General features: G+C 39.1%; 1 protein-coding gene across 4 annotated transcripts in view; it reads left to right on the top strand.

Moving 5' to 3' along the window:
• LOC139479774 (orexin receptor type 2-like) overlaps positions 1-20,728 on the top strand; it is an 86,697-nt gene that overhangs the window by 30,108 nt on the left and 35,861 nt on the right. For all 4 annotated transcript variants that reach the window (XM_071262644.1, XM_071262642.1, XM_071262645.1 and 1 more), the window contains exon 2: positions 8,042-8,962. In XM_071262644.1, coding sequence (XP_071118745.1) covers positions 8,567-8,962 — 396 coding nt within the window. In that variant the 5' untranslated portion in view covers positions 8,042-8,566. The remainder of the gene's footprint in view (positions 1-8,041; positions 8,963-20,728) is intronic.

Genomic DNA, 20,728 nt, shown 5'->3' with positions numbered 1-20,728 from the left:
TATTGCTGATTGCGACACTGAACCACAAACAAACAATCAAAGATGACAGATAATGACTGTAACTCATAAATATTTTCATAATTACAACGAGCATCTGTTGTTCGCGATTGTCGAACCAAACGTCATGTATATGTCGTCGTTCAGATGATGTAAATACACACATTCCAAATGTGACAATCAACAATAGCAATACGTTTGCTTCAGAAAGTGATAAAACAATCTTGAAGTACAGGCTGATATCCCCGGTACTCGTTTTTATCTAGGGCATAGTACGGTACCTGCTCGTTTTTAGATATGTTCTTTTGATAAATATGTTTCAAATCATATGCTCCCTACACATAAATACAGTGTGTATGCAGATATGCATTAATGTACACTAACGTTTTAAGGCATTAAGATAGCAACTACATGTTTGAGGTGCGTCATTTTCTCAAATAGTTCATTAAGTATCAAATACAGTGTGTATGGGCCTTGGTTGCTAGTCCATATTGTTTCTGCACCATAATGTTGTGCATTTTGTAATACGAATTTTGAAAACCCTGGTTTTAAAAAGCCAATGAATACACACATAGTCGTGTGTCAATTATGAATGGGTTCAATGCATGCCATTTCTGATACCTTCACGTTAAACGATAAGGCTATCGGATGCGAGAATGGATTACAGGTTTGTCAAATATTGAATTGGAAGATACTTGATACGCAGTAAAATAGACTCAAAGAAATTCCAAACAGATGAAACATGATCAAGCGTGTGATGTAATTTCTAACTGGAGTTACTCTTCACGCAAATATGTCAAAATCATTTTCTGGACTGTTGCTATGCATAAATTGGCTGATTACTTCGTAATACAAACCTCAGCAAATGTCAGAAAACATATTTGTAACCATATGTCTCACTGTAACCTTCGCTGAACTCTATTTAAATTCCATTGTTGGCTCAACTAATCTCCTGATGTTTGTACTGAATCTTATGTCGATCTGAAATTTGATAAATTGAATCTTTTGCATGACACAACGTTAACGCTGGAGTGTAATAGTTCGTCAGAGTCTCACGGCATCCCATATGGATTTAAAAAAAAAAAGCATTGTTGATTGAATATTGTAATGATGAAGTCATAAAGTGCGAGTATCTTGATCAATTCTGTCTACAGCCATGTATTACACAATTATAGAAAAGTTACAGGAAGCGCTGAATGAGACGACCAAAATGTTCACTGAGCTGAATGAATGAATGGTGTCATGAAGGGTTAATATAAAACCTTCATCTAGTGAGTCATGATAACTGATATTGTTAAGATATTAGTAACATAACAACTATGGCTGTGCCAAATGTATCGCTGTTTTTGCAAGTGGCCCATGCTTTTACAGACTAGTCCAGATGCGATGAATGCGTGCCGCCATAGTTGTAGTATTACTGACATCGGCGTAAACCTCTTGCGTGCAATTTTGTAATATATCTCCTTTATAATTAATTGTGGCAACACAAGCTTTTTATCGGCTTAAATATCTACAAGAAGCACATTTATTTTCCCAATATGCCGGTAAAGTCGACAGTTGAAAATCCTTTATTATTGGAAACTGTAATTGCAGGTAGCTGAGCTCTCCTGATGATAACTTAATGCGTTTAATAAAAAACACAACCTGAAAATCCATGTAACACTTCGGTAACGACTGAGATGTTGGTGCATCATATTGTATTGGTGAGAGTTCAGCTGAGCTATCGACGCGGATTTAGCAGGCGTATGGTTAGTATCTATAGTGTTTGGTAAAGTACAAACATTGGCATGTGGTTGATTGTTATACTCTACTAAAATAGGCTAGGGTAATCAAAAACACATGAATTGAAGTTTCTCAATTATGTTCAATACGAGCACTAGTGGGAATCAGTCTAAACATCTCTACCTGTACATGAACATCGCGGTGGACACGATCCAGTTACTAGTTCATCACTGAGTACAAGCTTAGTTAGGGGGAAGCCCAGAGGGACACAGGCCCTGGATGTTAGCTCTTTAGTCAAACCCATGACAATATAGTGCTGACAATCAAAAGGTTATAATCGGGCTAATTCAAAGCTTCTCTTGTCGCGGGTAAGGGACGAAACATAGTACAGACTGGCGCTATAATCTACTTGTGACCTCTGTGCAACATGATGTCATACCAATTAAGCACACCCTTGCAATTTGTGTGGGGGTACGTGTATACACGACGCATGCCAATCCATCGACATGTGTGGCCACATATGTTCTCGACACTCATGACATAAAAACTTAATTTCACTTTTCTCAAAGCAATTCCTCATATCTTGAAATTCAATTATACCAATTTGCTTATTTTGTGGTTGGTTTCATTTCCCTTGTTAAATCTTGGTATCCATTTGCACAACTACTGCTAAAATGCAGCAATAATGTAAGTTACATCAAAAGCGTATACTCCAGGCCAAAATCTGGAACGGATGCCAGAATAAACATGGCTGTATCTCTTGGCTTGTCGGACCCGCTGCCGACTCTTGTCAATTATCTGACGAGGAAGAGATGGCAAGGCAGGAAGTGAATTATGATAATATAAATACCCGGCGATTAAGTCCATATGAGGCCAATAGACCACCTGTGTCTGCCTACACGAAATGTTGCGATTTTTTTACTCCGCAAAATATTAAATAACCATCATTATTTTGTATGGCATGGCACTTTATGCTATCCCAAAGTCCAAAGTCAACAGAGAAACTGCAAATTCGATAGAGCAAGACAATTTGAACCGTTGAACGCCAGGTACCAAACCAATTAGTTTTGACCTTTACTCGGTAATTTACTGTCTTCATTTGAACATTAGTGCGGTCATACAGGATCCATAACAGCCATGCTTTTAATAAAACCAAAGCATCCATCAAACGTTCCACAGTGGACCCAATGGCGTACATGTACATACCCTACAGCTACCGAAGTTCAGAATTTGACTCATGAGAATAAACTAATTCTAGAGTTTAAATTTCAAGTATTAATGCCAGGATCATTTGTTAATTCAAATGTTAAATACATTCCGTCATTATTTAGACTTAATTGACTTGTTTGGACTATATTAAGAGTTCAAGGATTGAATTAACACAAATGATGCAATAAAGAAACATGGTTGCTAATAATTTGTCACTACACAATATAAAGGCCGCTTAGCTGAGGTGTTATATTAATATGTTGTTAATATGTGATGGAGATGCTTAAGTGAATGAAAATATATCATTAAGTTATGAATGACAGTATAATACCCGTGTGTTTACGCATCGTAAATTAGAAGCTCAGACACACTCAGCTAATAATCTCTATTTACCATTCAGTAGACTATATCTTCATCCAGATGGATCTTAAACACTGTGCTATCGAAGGATTTGACGACTAAATGCTAGCAATTTGTCTGCAGTTTCCATTGTTTTCCCATCATTGATCGAGGTACCAGACTTCATCATTTTGCCGACTCTGCATCTCTGTGCCCCGACATGTTTGTGTTCAACATACAATTTACCGTGTCTTTGGTAGGAAATGCGATCTCACTCGGAGCCAAGAAAGGGCTGTAGAAAAAGTGTTTCAGCAATTTGTGCGAGCTCTTTTGCGAGCATTAGGAGAAAAAGCTATTACCTGTGCACTACATCAAATGAGGTGTCATATTTTCGGGGGAGTTTTGTCATCACTGGTAACACGCAAATTGAAGTAAGACAGTGTACAAGATATACATTGATTTTATATTCATTTTATGTCTGTATATAGTATTTTTGATGATCAGAGACATATTACTTAAGGAAAGATTAATATAATAGTTTCACTCATATTTCAATGGCCAGCAAACGCGGCCGATAGAAACAGTTTAATTTGTCGGTATTTTCTTAGAACGGTTCAAGCTGTCATTTCTAACGGTGGTAATTACTTATTGCATATAGTTTATCACTGTCACATATTAGCATGTATATGCATTTAAAGGGATATGTGTTGAATCGATATCGTATTGGAATTACATTCTTCTATCTCATGCCATATTATGTTATGTCATGTCATGTCATGTCATGTCATGTCAATTATTCTACTTTGTCCTGTTAACAAATGTGCCCTTTGATTCTTAGCGTATGTGAGTTGCCACCTATCCGCGATTCTCAGCATGATGCATCTATAAATATTTTCTATAACAAAATGGCATGATGATATATCCAGATCGATCAGCATCGATCAGTAAGAAGTGTGGCATCAACATGGCATCAGCCACACAGTATAGAATCACGATGTACGTTAAGTGCATCAAAGGTCATCCTCTATTGATGCATTCACAATATATACTAGATCACAAAACATCAACACACATGATGAATTTTTTTAGTTGCTTGATATAGATGTACCAATGTCCCGTCATGCTAACCACAGCCGTAACTGAACTATTTCAATGAAACGTAGTCCTTTTCCTTACGAAAATCAAGTAAGGGCATCTGTTCACGTCCTATGGTCGGTAACATTATAAGAATCGTGAATGTCTTGCTGTAGAATCAATGATTGAATCATTCAAAGGCTGACTCTTTATGATATAATGATTAGATCTTCTTTCGCGGCCAATACAATCGATATCTATTGCGATATTACCCCTGAGATCCTTTTGTTAATCCTTTGTGGCGCGAAAATCGTGGTCAAGTTTATCTACAAAGCCAACATGAAACATGAGAGAACCACAAAAAAGATTCAATCCGCACTTCTCCACAGCTTCCTTCAAAAAGGTTTGACGAATGTATTTTCCAATCAAAATGTGCCTGTTGCAACGGAAGTCAAATTATACTGATCGCCGTTAATCAAGTGCTATTCCTAATTGGCCACGTGGACGGGCAAGCACTTGGACGAAGTCCCAGTAACTATTTCTCTCAAGGATTTTGCGTTTAGTAAAGGTCCTACAATTGCGTTAGTCAAAATTCGCTTCCATATGAAAAAGCCATAGCTTTGCGTGAGTTGGGGAGTAATCTTATTTAAAGATGCAGGGCATTTATACAAATCGAGGCGGCAAGCTGGACACTTTATAATTCGATATAGACCCTCTACCCTGAAACATGGTGGCTGGGATGTCGTCTCAAGGTTTAGATTAGATTTGAAGTTTCACCATGCTGTGTTCACGTGCCAGCTAATTACACCAATTCAATCATTTCGAAAAATTAGCATCTTCGAAGAAGTTGAATTACAAGGTTTTTATCCTTAGAATTTGTGATACGCCCAGTAGAAAGGTCAAACGAAAGAGGACCGGCTTATTTGTAAGCGCGTTTCTTCTATCTTCAATACATCTCTTAAGCCTATTTCCTTGTTTTTCTCATCACTGTGTAGCTCACCGGGCCAATTGATCGCATCGTATCATGTGTTGTCCGTCTGTCCTTGTCAGTCCATAAACTTCGATTTCTTCGGTTGAAGAGATGATCCTTAAACATTAGCAGAATTGTTAGAGCCATAACAGGACACAGATGTTATATTTTATTATGAACGAAAACGCATTTACAAAATCTTTCAAAGATTTTTCAGAACCCAGATGGTCTTGAAGGCTTAACCTTGATAATACGTGAAACAACAAACAGGGATTTGTTCCTGTCAGAAGTTTGGTTAAAATGTTTTAAAATATTCATGTTTAAGAACAACGCTTTATGTTTAAGCTCTGGGAGTCGAAACCTATCAGATGATGTCTCACCATACTGTGGCATGACATATTTTGTAATTATTGAAACATTCACTCCATGCATGTGGTGTGACCTTCTCACTGAATCCTATTCTGTAGTTAGAAGGCAAAATCCACAGAACACACAAATCAACAATAGCAATGCCGTTTGGACCTAAAGAAGGAAACATTCTTCAAGCATAAGTATAAGGCGACAAACAAGCTACCATAATCACAATACATATTTTGTGCACGATTCCGACTCTATCATAAGCATGTGTTTATGAATCGCTGTCAGTGATGATACCAAGTCTCCAAGTGAGCGTATCCTCCCCGACTGGTGGCACCTGTCACAAGTACATGCAAACGAAGGCAAGTCAATTGTTCATCTTAAAAAATATGGGAACATATGGAACATGTCAGAACAGAGCATTGCATCGGATATCATGTTTGTTACTGATGCGTCAAATTAAGCTTTGTCCTTCACATGTCTACCAAGACACTTTTGGAAAGTTTAAAGAAGTTGCTGAGGCCTTAAATGTTGAAACCCTGATCAAACAACTTTTGAGCAAGTTTCGTATGACGCTCTTTGAAATCTTGTGAGAAAAGAATTTCACTAGCTTATGCAAACTCAGGCAAACATGCATGTTATTCATTATAAAACCTCTGTTTATTCAACATAAGTCAAAATAAAATGGACAAGCAGAATCAATACAGTTTAATCCACACAATTATGATTCTCAATTTATCGCTACATACAGTTATAACAGAGCATATAGCGAAACGTCTCAGGAGACTATACAAACCTCTCATGTTTAAATTCTCTTAGCATTACCCATTTCCCATCCTAACATATTCATATCCACACACAATGCCTTTAGCACACACGCACACACATCCACTGAACCTCACACATTCACTTCCTCGCTATTTACATGTTCGCACCCTCACACTGTAGAATCCTCGCACCTTGACTTATTATATTATTGCATCCTTAAACCTTAATACCTTTACAAATTCACATAGCATCCTAACACCAGATACCATCACACCATCGCATTCTAAACTTATCATGCCTTTACACCCTCACGTATCCTAAGACAGGGTACCTCACATCCTTTCATGCTCATACCTCTACAACCTCCAATAGCAACCTCAACCAGATACCATCACATCCTCATATCTTCACAACCTCACACCTGATCAATCCATCAATTCATCGAAAACGTACACACAACTATGAGTGCAAATAGTTCACGAACGACTTCTGCAAATTAGTTCCATATTCTGAAACAAAAGCCAAAATACTCGTGATCATTTGCATCAGAACAGTGCTCTGGTGTTTGTACTTTGTCTGTGTAGAGAAAATAACCATATGATTGACAGGAATGGACAACTTAAGCACTTAATAGATGATCAATGTAACTGGTAATGCGAAATACGATGAGCATGAAGTTGTTACGAAATTTAGATTGAAGTCTGAAATTTCATCATGTCATGTACAAGTGCCATTTACTCATCCATTTCTGAAGTGGCTTAAGTCTGTATTTCATCAGCCGTTGAGATAAAGAACAGGTACTTTCTGTCGAAAATAGCTGAACTATTCCGATCAAAATTTGAAAACTTATTGCTGGTCAACGAATTACCGTGTGGTTTTGACAACAGAATAAAGAAATCGTCATGGGATTCTTGGTACAGGTATATGTTACGCGCTTATCATTTACGGCAACGTATAGATTTCTCTGTCAGTAATTCCCCACAATTTACATTCATCATGTTTAGGTTTATTTAAATGAAACGTTGAAATAATCTTCAGTGACAATGTTAGTCGCTGGGTGAGCACCATTAGCGTAGCAGCTATCAGCTAGATAAGTTTAACGGGACTCGAAGATGGTTATCATTTCGGCCTGAAAATAGTCATCATTACCAGCCTTCAAGAACTTTCCTAAGCGAACCTGCCAATCATCACCTTAAACAAGTAAAGCCTATTCGGGTCCAAGCCATTTCGCTAACTGACCCAAATAGATATAATGTATCGACCTGCCGAGTTATTAATTTCGTGCGTTACCTACACTGAATACAGCTTATATGTACAGTTCCATTGTGGACTCACGGATAAGTCATTCAGAGAGATAATTTACCACTTGGTCCCGACAGTGTTTGTAAATGATCTGAACGGATCGCTCTCGTGTGTCCTGGGGTCTTGTGGACTAACGACAAGGTATTATCTTCACTGACACTTCATTACCCTGGTAAGCAATGCTCAGTTCAGTGTCCACAAGACTGATTATTGTTCGACAGGTCTTTAACCGAAAATTCATTTGCATCTGACGCAAATCGTTTTACAAGTAATTATCTCATCTCATCTTCTTGGATTTTTCAGATAAATGGTGTCAGCATATGATCGACTGTATGAGAAGGAAACAGACCTCCCACCTGAGTACATACGTCAATGTTATAGTCGTCAAGTCCGGCATTAGCAAGTAAAGGATGATTCTCTAATTTTCTGCCTCTACACATTGCAAATTGACTGTGATAATCACGTCGTTGTGTTCAACTAATACGTTGAATACCCATCGTCTTGTTCCGACCTACTGCATGAACAGGGATCCCGGTGGCACCTTATGTATCCAGTTCAAACACAAGGTTCCAGTTTCTACCAAGTATATTTGTTAGTTATATGGACACGTGGTAACACCCTGCAGAAGATCTGTAATTAATAAATAATCCGTTTTCATAATTAAACATTTATGACAGGTATGGTGTATTGAGGAGTATAAATAGATGCGAGTAGGATTACAGGTGTACAAGCAAACAAGTCATCTAGCAGTGCGATTTGTAACACACGAGGATCTTTTGAAGGTTGGCGGAACTTTAACAGTCGTGGGTTACCTGTGTTAGGTTCAGCATGGATGTAATGAACGAAACCGTTGATTATCTGACTGGAAATATGACAGGTAATGACACGGATGATAATAAAACTAACTGCTGGAATGAATACTGCCTGAATGAAGAAGACTATCTAGACGCAATCAAAGAACATTTGTTCCCCAGAGCTTATGAATGGCCTATCATCATTGTGTTCATATTGACGTTCATATTGGGACTTGTTGGCAATTTCTTGGTGGTGTACGCAGTATGGAAGAATCACAGCATGAGGACGGTGACCAATGTGTTTATAGTGAATTTGGCTCTAGGGGACTTCATGGTCATTCTTGTGTGTTTACCTTCGACCTTGATATCAGATGTGTTACAGACCTGGTTCCTCGGATCAACGATTTGTAAAATACTGATATTTTTACAGGTAAGTAATTTACACGAATAACGATGGTTATATCAATACTATTCATGTGAACCTTAGTTTCACCTAGGGTGCTAGTGTATAAAGTAGATGTTATCAATTAATACAACCTTCTTGACACAAGTTAGATCGGTTTGAACTAAAATTGCTACATCGTATGACCATTCGGGAAGATCACTTATAAGGGTGGACCTGGCAGATTTGGTCACCCTACGTCGCACTGCGATGCTTTCACTGTTAACCATTTCCAAATGCTTTATTATATACATGTAGGTTACCTGCTTATTGGCCGACGCCTTAACAGCAGCTTATCAAGTCAGTAATTCATTACTAAACACGCAAATCGAACAACATGATACCATCTCCGGAAATAGTGAGTGAGTGAGTTGTGTTTGACGCCAATAATCGAGCAGTATTACAGCGGGTGACCTCAAATGAGCTTTTCATATTCTTCTCATGTGACATTTCCAAACCGGACTTTAGCCATAAGTCGAATCAAAAGCCCCTTTTCCACAATAATGAATTCAAAATATGTCTACCATATCCACAAAGGACATGTTACAAGTTGAATAATATCGTTTGTGGATTTCTGCTAGGCCTACAGACATGAACAAATTAAATACATGGATATGAATCCTGTACTTATTTTCTCTTCAATATAATATTTTAGCTATTTTTCGTCAATTTGAAGTACCTTGTGATTCTTTTCCCTATTCATTCTGACATTTCCATAAAACCACTTGAAATTATTTTATAGTATTGACGCATACGGGCATCTATGGAAATTCCTTGAGCGATTATCCCCAAACAATAATAAAAAAATCTGAGTACAGTCACTATAACTGAATAGGATAATGGTTGGAATGTCACAAATCTTCTCGGGGGATCATGGCTTTAAGTTAACATCCATGAACGTGTCTGGACACGATGGTAGAAAGGCACAAGGGTAAAAAGTTCATCGATTTCTCAACAACACCGTTTAACAGAATTCAAATTGAATATCTTGATGATACATCTTGGTTTCTGGCTCTATGAGTTGATCGACAGCATTGGACACGCTCACATATATGCATACGACTAAATACTAACATCTGTCCTTAAATGAGAATTCTCTGCACGAGTGCGAGATTAAAATGGTAAAATACCATGGTTATTGGATTCAGTTCATAATACACAACAGCTTCTACCAGGGGTGGGTTAGTAAAATTGAATGCCACGAAGTGCAGTATATATCTGTGAATTGATTTCCAGACGAAGTAACCACTAAACGAATTTAAGTGGGCATGTTTTATGTAATAAATCGATGATACATTTTTTTTAATATATTTTTTTGAATATGTAACGTCATAATTTCTTATCAAAATGATGACTCCGTGCCATGTGCAAATGACAAGTTAAGATACAATCTGTGCCAGCTACAAGTACATGGATCAAGTGTTAGTCAATACGTGATAAATTGTCTACCAACCTGGAAACAGCCTTTACATTACACTGTCAGTCAACATGTTCGATGTTTGGAATGGGAACACGTTATTTCACTCAAAGTTGACATCTGGTACTTCAGCTACTATGGGCGGGATTGCAACAGCGTTGACCCCGAGCAACATACAGGATAAGTTTCAATTAACGCAAATGCCCTTATCTCAGACTATGAATGTGAACTGTTTGATATATGGACTACACAATCGTGATGAATTGGGACATTTGAACATGCGGCAAGATGTCATGTACATTATACCGATCGGCTTAAACAGAAGGCAAAAGTTAAAAAAAATGAGGATTTAAGCTCATCATGTTTGTCGTAGGAAACGATTAAAAACAGGATCGGACGGGTTCCCTGAGATGAGTTCTACGTGTGAGTGAGTGAGTGTGTTTGGGTTTAACGCCGCAATTAGCAATATTCCAGCAATATCACGGCGGGGAACACCAGAAATGGGCTTCACACATTGTAACCTTATCGAGAATCGAACCCGGGTCTTCGGCGTGACGAGCGAATGCATTAACCACAAGGCTATTCGACCGCCCTTTCTACTTGTGTGAGTGGTTATATATGAGTATGACGTTTCAAGACTGTTTGTATCCAATCGGCCTCGATGGCATGCATCGGTACACTTGACAACTCCACATCTACACTCCAATCACGAGAAGCTTTGTCGGGATTTCGGGTCAGAAAAGTCTCCTCTACTTGTTGTATAGAGTCGGGTGGATACTCTATAGGAACTGATCGACTGTGTATTTTCACACTCAGACGGTGTGGATCGTTGCTGATGCAGTCAGCCGCTGGTTGGCAAGGCCCAGATGAGATTTACATGAAATAATGAGTTAATGAGTGAGGATGGTTTTACCCCGCTTTTAGCAATATTCCAGAAATATCACGGCGGGGGACACCAGAAATTGGTTTCACACATTGTACCATGTCGGGAATCGAACCCGGGTCTTCGGAGTGACGAGCCAACGCTTTAACCACTAGGCTACCCGACCGCCCTACATGAAATAAGCGTAAAGCAACCTTCCCCCAATTGTGAATAGTTACTGTATGGTTGTTATGTTCCCACTGTTGTGTAACATTCAGTTAAAACAGTTATTCATCTCCTAGCTCAGAAACACAGATATGGCTATAGGGCAATAACAGAATATTAATATCTCTTGCGATGTTCATCGCTGACAATGTTGACAGTGCTGTTTCTAACGACCTTTTTACTGTTCATTGGAAAGTTCTTTATTTCCCAATAACTCACCATTCCCAACACAGGCCTGCAGTGAGCGTGCTCTTAAAACTCACCAAAAATGCTCCACCTCAATTACATTCGGAAATTGAGTTTTACGCTGAAGATTTCAATTCTATGTTATTTGAACATTACTTTTCCCACTTAAAGATTCTCGAAAATAGTGTTTTCAGTAGCTTAACAATGTCTCTAGTCATAAGTTCAAAACGAAATGAAATAGAAAGGTTGCAAGTTGTTTAAGTACGATTTCCCAAAGATGTGCTGTGTATTGCAACATAGTATTTGACCTACTCAATCATTAGCCACAACCTGAGTTGAGTCTTCCGCCACACCAACATTCCTCTGAAGAGAACATCTTGGGGCCTCTATCCACACGAGGTGTGGTTCTTTCGCTCTCCACCATATCTCAACTAATTATTGATGTTTGCTCTTCAGTTTCTCATCATGACTGAAGCAAATACATTCTTCACTAAGTAAATTACTTCAGAGGGGAGGCATCGCTTTCAAATGGGATGCACGTTTTGAGCATACAAGAATCTTTACCTTCAGCACATTACAAGTATCCAACTGAATCATGTCATGTGTAATGACTTCAACGAACAAGTGCATTGTTGCTCGGATAGGTCGTGGACGTGAAGTGTTAATTGTAGTAACTTATATAGCACATGACTACATAATATGATGCTCAAAGCGCGTGGCAAGAATACCCCGGTCAATGGATCAGTGTGCATTCAATTTTCATTCTCAGCACCCCAGGGAGTAGACTAACCCAAGCCTCCCTTTCGACACCAGGAGGGTTTGCATTCTCATCCTACGTGTTGACAAAATTGTCTGAGAAAGGCCCGAATAATCAGGCTAGCATTAGTCAGCAATGTCAGGATGTGGGCATGTATGTGCGCCGCTGTAAGTACTATTCAAGTACTTTTACTGTGGGGGACACGAAAAAGAGTTTTCACGGGACCTCCGTAAGTCGAAGGAATGCTTTAAACAGCCAACGTTCCCCACACTCTGCACTAAGAATAAAATTGTTGAAATGTTTGTAGAATAACATTAACCAGATGGCGGTATTGGAATGAGATTATTATCAAAACAGCCTTACAGTGGTTGAAAACGTCGTAAACCAAGGACATGATGACGAGTGAGCATTCAAGGAGGGTTCGGAAAGGGCTCATTACACATGTCTAATTTCATAATGGAGCATTATTTAAGTGTATGACTGTATGTTGAATGAAATACACCAGATGCCCTTATCTGGTGATTATAGCACCACCTATAACGATAGCTGAAAAAAGAGCAGCTATGCAGCATAGAAGCATCTGTTTTTCTGTATATTCCGTAAGTACCCCACGGATGGCTTTAATTGGTTGTTAATGGGTGGATTTTATTAAACGCCCCAGTCAGCAATATTCCAGCTATGTCGCGGCAGCCTGTTATTAATGGGGGAAAACGATGACTGAAAGACTGAACACCGACACATTCTGTCAGGGTAGGGTGGAACAAAATCAGCGCTGTCAGAACCGATCCACCCTATCTCAATGTTATTTGCCTCTTACGACAAGCCTGAGGTACAATGACCTAATTTCTTACCCAAATCAAAGATAATAGAAGATTAATTGTAACACAACGGGTTCTAAGGTCTAACACTGACATTTGTTTGTTGATAAGTAGCACCAATATTTATTGAACCCATGCAAGCAAGTATAACGATACAGCGTGTGGTCAGTTTTCTCAGTTCCCTTATCAGAGTGAGTGTGAGTGAGTTGGATTTAACGCCGCTTTTTACAGTATTCCAGTCATATCACGGCGTGTCAGCTTAATGTTGGGAGGTAAGCCTTAAGTGATGCAGGTCTCAGACGTTTACCACTTCGGTGAAACCCACGGGCACGGGTATGGTGCTGACAAACTTAAAAACATAATGGGGGCCAACCGGGATTCGAACCCACAATCATAGGTTTCTGGTGTGCCCAATGGACGCAACTCTGCATAGCGAATCGCGGCGCCTTAGACGACTGGGTCACCCGTGCCCCCTCCCTTATCAGAAGTAGACTTTGATGTTTTATCAAACATCTGGTGTCATCACTATTTGATAGTGATGCATAAACACATGCTTGTGATAAACATATGTAGTCGGAACCGTACAATGAATAAAATAAAAGCTACAAAACCCTTTCTATAATACTTAGAAATCGCTGCTAAATGCAATGTCCATTGTACGATTGTCATGAGCATGTATCTATGAATCACAATCAAATAGTGATGACACCAGGTGTTTGATAAAACATTAAAGTCTACTTCTGATAAGGACCATGGTCTAGTGGTAGAACGTCCGCCCGGAAAGCGAAAGGTCCGGGATTCCCGTCCGCGTCATACCAAAAGACGTTAAAAGATGGTTCTTGTTGTAACCAGGGCCGGTCGGGTAGACTAGTGGTTAAAGCGTCCGCTTGTCACGCCGAAGACCCGGGTTCGATTCCCGACATAGGTTCAATGTTTGTAGCCCATTTCCGGTGTCCCCCGCCGCGATATTGCTGGAATATTGCTAAAAGCGGCGTAAAACCATCCTGACTCACTCTTGTTGTTACCCTGTCTGGCGCTCGGCATTAAGAGGCTAAAATAAGGACTGGTCGGCTTGTAGTTAGTATACTGTGTCTGAGTGGGGTATTCATGTTAAACTGCGGCATCTCAATGGGCTAGCACTATTATCACCTCGTATTATCACCTCAAATAGTGATAATACCAGGTGTTCGCGGTAATACCCTGCCCCACCGGTAGCCTGCCCCATCAGTAAACAATCACGGCACTTTAATGTATTTCAGTGGGTTCTTTTCAATACCCTGATGACCGCCTTCTTAGTCTAGAGGTAGAGGTCCCCGGCCGCGTCATACCAAAAGACGTTAAAAGATGGTACTTGTTGTTACCCTGTCTGGCGCTCGGCATTAAGGGGTTAAAACAAGGTCTGGTCGGCTCGGAGTCAGTATACTGTGTCTATGTGGGGTATTCATGTTAAACTGCTGCATGGTGAGCTAGCACTATAAATCGGCATCAGTCGGGACGAGTACAAGCAGCCACATGAACGTCGCTATTTAAGTGCAATAATCTTGGACGCGACGTTAACCTCCATTTCACCTCACCTCACCAATATCCTGATTGAGATTTAAGATTTTACACTGTTTTCGTTCTTTGAATATGCGCTCATCTCTACTCTTACAAATTTAATGAAATGCACGTTTATGCACATTCATGGCTCTACATCGGTAACGTACATGTATGTGATTGTACCTAAGTCAGTTAAATACTTAACATTTGAAATCATGTGATCTCCACGAGCGACATTAATATCTCTTCAGTGGATCAAACGTTTCAGAACGGGGTTATCATTAACTCTACAAGAGATAAGGACGAACTCAAGGTATATGCTGCTGATTTTTTTCAGACCCGTAATGGGTAACACGTGCTCAATTACATACTGCCTGACTAAGAGTAAATGCTGAATGAGGTCGTGACTACCTTTAACTAAATGCATGTTTGCTCAGCTGAATGTCAAATTGGTTTCTTTATACACGTACGAAGAATAACATTTGATAATTATGCAATGGCATCAGAGAGATAACCTTGTTTGGATGCATGAAACCTTGATAATATCTGGAACTAGTCATTAATCGGAAGATGATTAAATTAAATATATTTATCAGATTGTCATGAAGTTGGTTGATGAATACTTAAGTATATACAAAACTGCTGATGATATGTATTTACAATAACAGTGATGACAGTTAATGCTTATTAAAAGGCATCTTGTATCAATTGCTTTCCAATGCTAACGTCTGAGTGCACATTGAGTGTCCGTAGGCGTGCGTGTATCTGCAAATACTATTTTAGGAGCGAAAACGTAAACTAGACATGGATTTCCGCTACTGTAAACTTGTTTACGTCAATTTGATATTTATGTAAGTAGAGGAGTGTAGATATGTTTATAAGTATACCATTAGCCTTTTCCACTTACATGTATATGGTAAGAAAAGGTTATAACACTTAAATAAACATCATTTCCTGTGTCTCGAATCTCAGGTTACCTCAATATCCCTCTGTCCATAAACGGTGTCATGTATTCATCCCTCTGTCCATCCACTGCGCAATTTATGTCTTTTGCTATTATTTTATTTCAGATTCAGTTTAAACAAGACACAAATCATGTCAAGTGGGTTACGTGACACCATGATGTGTGCTCTACAAGTGTTCAATCCTCGGTCGGTCTCGTATAAAAAATTGTTTAAATCAAAATCAGCAGCAACTGCGCTTCGGGGAAACGTCCGATATCTTCATATTTGTTTCGCAATATTTTATCATGGGCAGAGAGCAAACACTGGTCTCGGAGTCACTCAGACAATAGAAAAATCTATAGAATCGCGTGGGACATGTCCCGGAAGATAATAAAAGCATTCCTCATATTCCCACAGATAACATGAATCTCGATTGTCCAGACGTGGTTTTAATAGTTTGAACCTTTTGAAAAAAAAAGTTTTGCGCCAGACATTTTGAAAACATTTTGAAATTTCATCCCGGTTATTAATTAGTGTGACCAAATTGATCCTAGATTAAAAATTATTCTTTTAAAGCAACATCGTATTTTCCTGTTCATACTTCAAGACTTCTATCGTAAAAATAAGATTACTATATTTGTTCAGGTTTGATATACGAGACCAAGTGAATTTTGTTCTTGTTGTTTCAAGTTGTTTTCTAAATGCCCGTGCCTAAAAGGTTAATACCGTTTCTAGCAGAAACAGCTTAAGCAAGGCATATGATTCCGTCAATGTTTACCTACGACTACACAAAAGCACGTCAAATTACCGAATAAACAATTCTTGTGTATTACTGCGGTGTGTAAAAATAAAAACAACTCTAGATAATATTATGAAGCTGAGTGCCTATCAAAAAATAGAAGCTGACATCCAAACAATGTGTGTTTGTCTCTAATATGATTTCAGGCATATACAGCAGAGCAATCCGGAAAGGCATGCTAGAAATCACAGTCTTTCATCCAAAACATTGGGAACATCATCCGTCTTGGATGAAAAGTACGAACTAATACGCAAATATGGTAAAACCATCACTCTATTTGACGGAGATCGGTCACTCTGGCCATAATTAACATGTGTAGCTATACCTTTAGCGTTTCTAGACAGGATAGTTCCCCCATTCCTAAACATCCTGCCCTCATACTTCAGTGGCGGTTGGGGTGATATACTGCTTCAGTGGCGCGACAGGACAAACGATTTGGGAAGTACAAAGGTTCATGTTCGTCCAGAATTGTTGATGCATTGTATGATTACCCGTCAGAAACAGCCCAAGTGAGATGTGTTCATTCTTTGCATGATTCATTAACGCTGAAATGGACATATCACGTGCACTCATTGATCAGGTCTATTCCATAATTGCATAGTTTTGTGTTAAGAGATAGTTCACGATGTGATGCGTTTCTTGTAAATTTCGATTGCATTTCTGTTTTTGCTTTTAAATCTTCTGCAATCATTACAAAAGATAACTTCAATTATTGTAAAGTGTAGTTCGAAAACTTTTAACACACTTCACAACGCGAGTCGGACTAGCTGTAACGGTTCTATTAATGGATACTTATCTTTTATTTGTACGTTTATCACTTTGTCAATGTGTATAGCAACTTCCAAAAACACAAAACTTAGGCATCAGTCTTTCTGTCGGGACATTCATGCCAAACGCGTACACTTCATTCTAATAGAGGGGGCACGGGTGGCCCAGTCGTCTAAGGCGCCTCAATTCGCTATGCAGAGTTGACTCCGTTGGGCACGTGAGAAACCTATGATAGTGGGTTCGAATCCCGGTTGGCCCCGGTTATGTGTCTTGGTATGGCAGCACTGTACCCACGTTCGGGGTTTTCACGAGACCTGTACTACTTCGTACTTTCCTCCTACATTAGGCTGACACGCCTGATACAACTTGAATACTATTCAACTCACTCAGTCACTCACTCACTCATTGCCTCAAATAGACGCAATGAAAGTATGACTACTCCGCATATCTATTCTATGACAGACCCGTGAAGATTCCGGGGTAGAGTAGGTCTTCAGCAACCCATGCTTGTCGTAAAAGGCGACTAACGGTATCGGGTGGTCAGGCTCGCTGACTTGGTTGATGCATGTCATCGATCCCAATTGCGTAGATCGATGATCGTGATATTAATCACTGGATTGTCTGGTCCAGATTCGATTATCTACAGACCGCTGTCATATATCTGGAATATGGCTGAGTGCGGCGTTAAACAACAAACCAACAAAAAGGCAAATGAAAGTGACTGTCGGGGAAAGAGAGAGCCAAAAAAGAGAGGCTAATTGCTTGTCCCCGCCGTGCATCTGGTTGGCTAACATTGACTATAAACACAAAGCTAATTGGTACGTAAACACAACCCAGACCAATTTTTGAGACGACCCGAGTCGACTTTCACTCCTTTCTACGCCATGACTTTTACGAAAATTACTTGCACTATTTAACAAGTGATGATTACGAAACGTGAGTAATGTAAGTTTCCTGAATAATCATGTCATGACGTATTTACACCAAAACGGCGTGACGGAATAATTTGAATAGACATTTAAATTCCTTAATGAATCCATTGTGTACACTATGACAATTCCGATCTCGTATGGGAGACAATTACATTGATGATGGTTATGATATTGGTGTGGAGTTGCGAACCCGGGTTGATCGTCTGTTACAAGACACAAAGTGTTATGATCGTTGTATTTGGCATTCAATTAATATATGATAAAATTACCTAAATTGTCGCGCATTTCGTGTCCCTTTTGAAGACACTTCCTCGGTTTCAATCCCAAAATAATTTTTGGTCGACTCTGGCTTTAGGCTGAAAGAAAACTTTCGAGGAATGTTTACTTGGATTGGGATATATCGGCGACATTGAGATGCCAAAACCTGTCTTGATAACCGGAACAGTGAATTAATGTACCGTCCATTCGAGTCCCATTAACAAGGACGCTTCTCGAAATGACTAATAATTGTAAGTAGGTTTGAAGGATGATGGTCCCAGCTATATAGAGATGCAGACTTGCATTACACAATGCATCCAGCCTGTCGCTGTGCAAGATGTCGCCATGGTATATTATACTTGAATCGACTATATGTTATAGCAATACATTTGTATAGACAGGTATATTGATCAACCATGTTTACAACATAAAAATACCCATATATCTTTCTCATTGGAATTTTATGCAAACACAACCGACACAATTCTGCCAAATTGAAACATTGTTATTTCGCGTACAGCTGATAAGCACATCCGGATGATTTCTTTACTAGCCCCTTAGTTGCAGTCACCAAGAAACATCCGTTTAAAGAATGATTTAAAAGGGTGCTTCGGTTACCTGCGACAGGCGGTGAACACAACAGATAACGACTTTTCAAGATGGCGTCGTTTGGTCGTCTGCGCTTGGTTACCACCAGCTCCATGGGTTTCTAGGCATTTTCTACCACGTGCTGCGTATAATTGGTGGAAGTTATTTTAAACAAAGTTTGCTGAGCAATTAGCCCCATATGCTTCTAATGGGCGGCGTCCGTTTTAATTTCAAGGAGAATGGTTTTCTCTGATAAAGGAAAGCTGTAGTACTTAAATAAACGCGGTGCTTCTGTGATTAAGCTGTGATGCGTTGCGGAATTACTGTTGCAAGTAATTTATCTTTTTATTACAGTCGGATAACGTAAAGTTTGTTTTTTTCGTGAAAAATACCCAAAAGATAATTATAGTTTCAAACCTTTTCATTGTCTAACGGGTAATGAAAGTTGTGGCCAATTGAGACATTTATGCTTACTTCACTTCATATGTCATAAGTAATTGGAAACATACATACGATGTGGTCATGTTCTTGGTGTTAAACAAATATACGCAGAGATGGTGCACATCAACTCAATATGAACTCTAAACCTAATGATAAGAAGCTAACTAGTATAACAATGTACTCTTTTTTTCAGCCAGACTCTCGAAAAAATAAAATGCCAATGTACGAAACCCTGTAATACTTAAGGGGATTGGGTGATAATCTGGGATTATTAAAGAAAAACAACAATTCGTTAGGGAAAGTACTTTTCCGTCACGTTTAGCAAATAAGAGCTGACATGGTGGATGTCCTGAAAATAGTTCCCGACTGATATTTTATATCCCAGTGTAGCCCAGACAGCCGGCCTAGGTAGTTGAAGTAGTCCCAGACAAGAGTCCTTGGTACATGTAGATGGTGCGCTTGCTGTCGGAGTAAAACAAAATATATGCTCATGATGTTAACTTAATGACATCAACTGTACATGTGCCATAGAATGTGGGAATGAGATAAACTCTGCCCTTAATACTATAACTACAAGGTACAGACCAACGTAATTAAGAGTGTATTTGGAGAGGCATAAATGGAATATCTTGTCCGGAGAGTCCTTCAAGAAATGTCTTATTTGCATCAGATATACTATACATATGTAATGTCTTTATGCAAACGATGGCGCGGGTCTAGACGACTAAATATTCGTAGCTGCCACCAATCTGCCCAGAGTGCTGGTCTGCATAAAATTCACATATGAGCAGATCAAAGACAAATTAAGTATCAAATAATTAGTCTGCTAAAGAAATATTCTTGCCGTTTCAATCATGGTAAAATTAGGAAGGCGGCAGTCTAATAAGCATGCCCCATTCGCTGGCTACATTTGCTGTGAGTTCGAGGACTGTTTTGCCTCGAATAAATTGCACTTTATTTCTATTATTATAGCCTCGTGGGTCATATGTGGCCGTGCCGGGGCGAGTCATTCATCTTTCTTCGCCGTTCGCATTTTCTACTTCAGAATCGTTTGCGCAGACAGCATTGTTTCATCAAAGTCATGAAATTGGGGAAAGTATTACTCTATACTTGTAATGAAAGAAATACAACTTTGTAAACTGATTGCAATACTTCTGCTCCTGGACCAAAGAAGCAGTAAATCTAAAACTTTGAATGTATACTTTAAAAAAAGGATGTTT

Source organism: Haliotis cracherodii, unplaced genomic scaffold (genome assembly GCF_022045235.1).
Source record: "Haliotis cracherodii isolate W230 unplaced genomic scaffold, xgHalCrac1.p SCAF_4, whole genome shotgun sequence".
NCBI classification, from domain to species: Eukaryota; Metazoa; Mollusca; class Gastropoda; order Lepetellida; family Haliotidae; genus Haliotis; species Haliotis cracherodii.
Note: the sequence above shows the minus strand (reverse complement) of the source record. Positions and strands in the feature narration are given on the sequence as shown.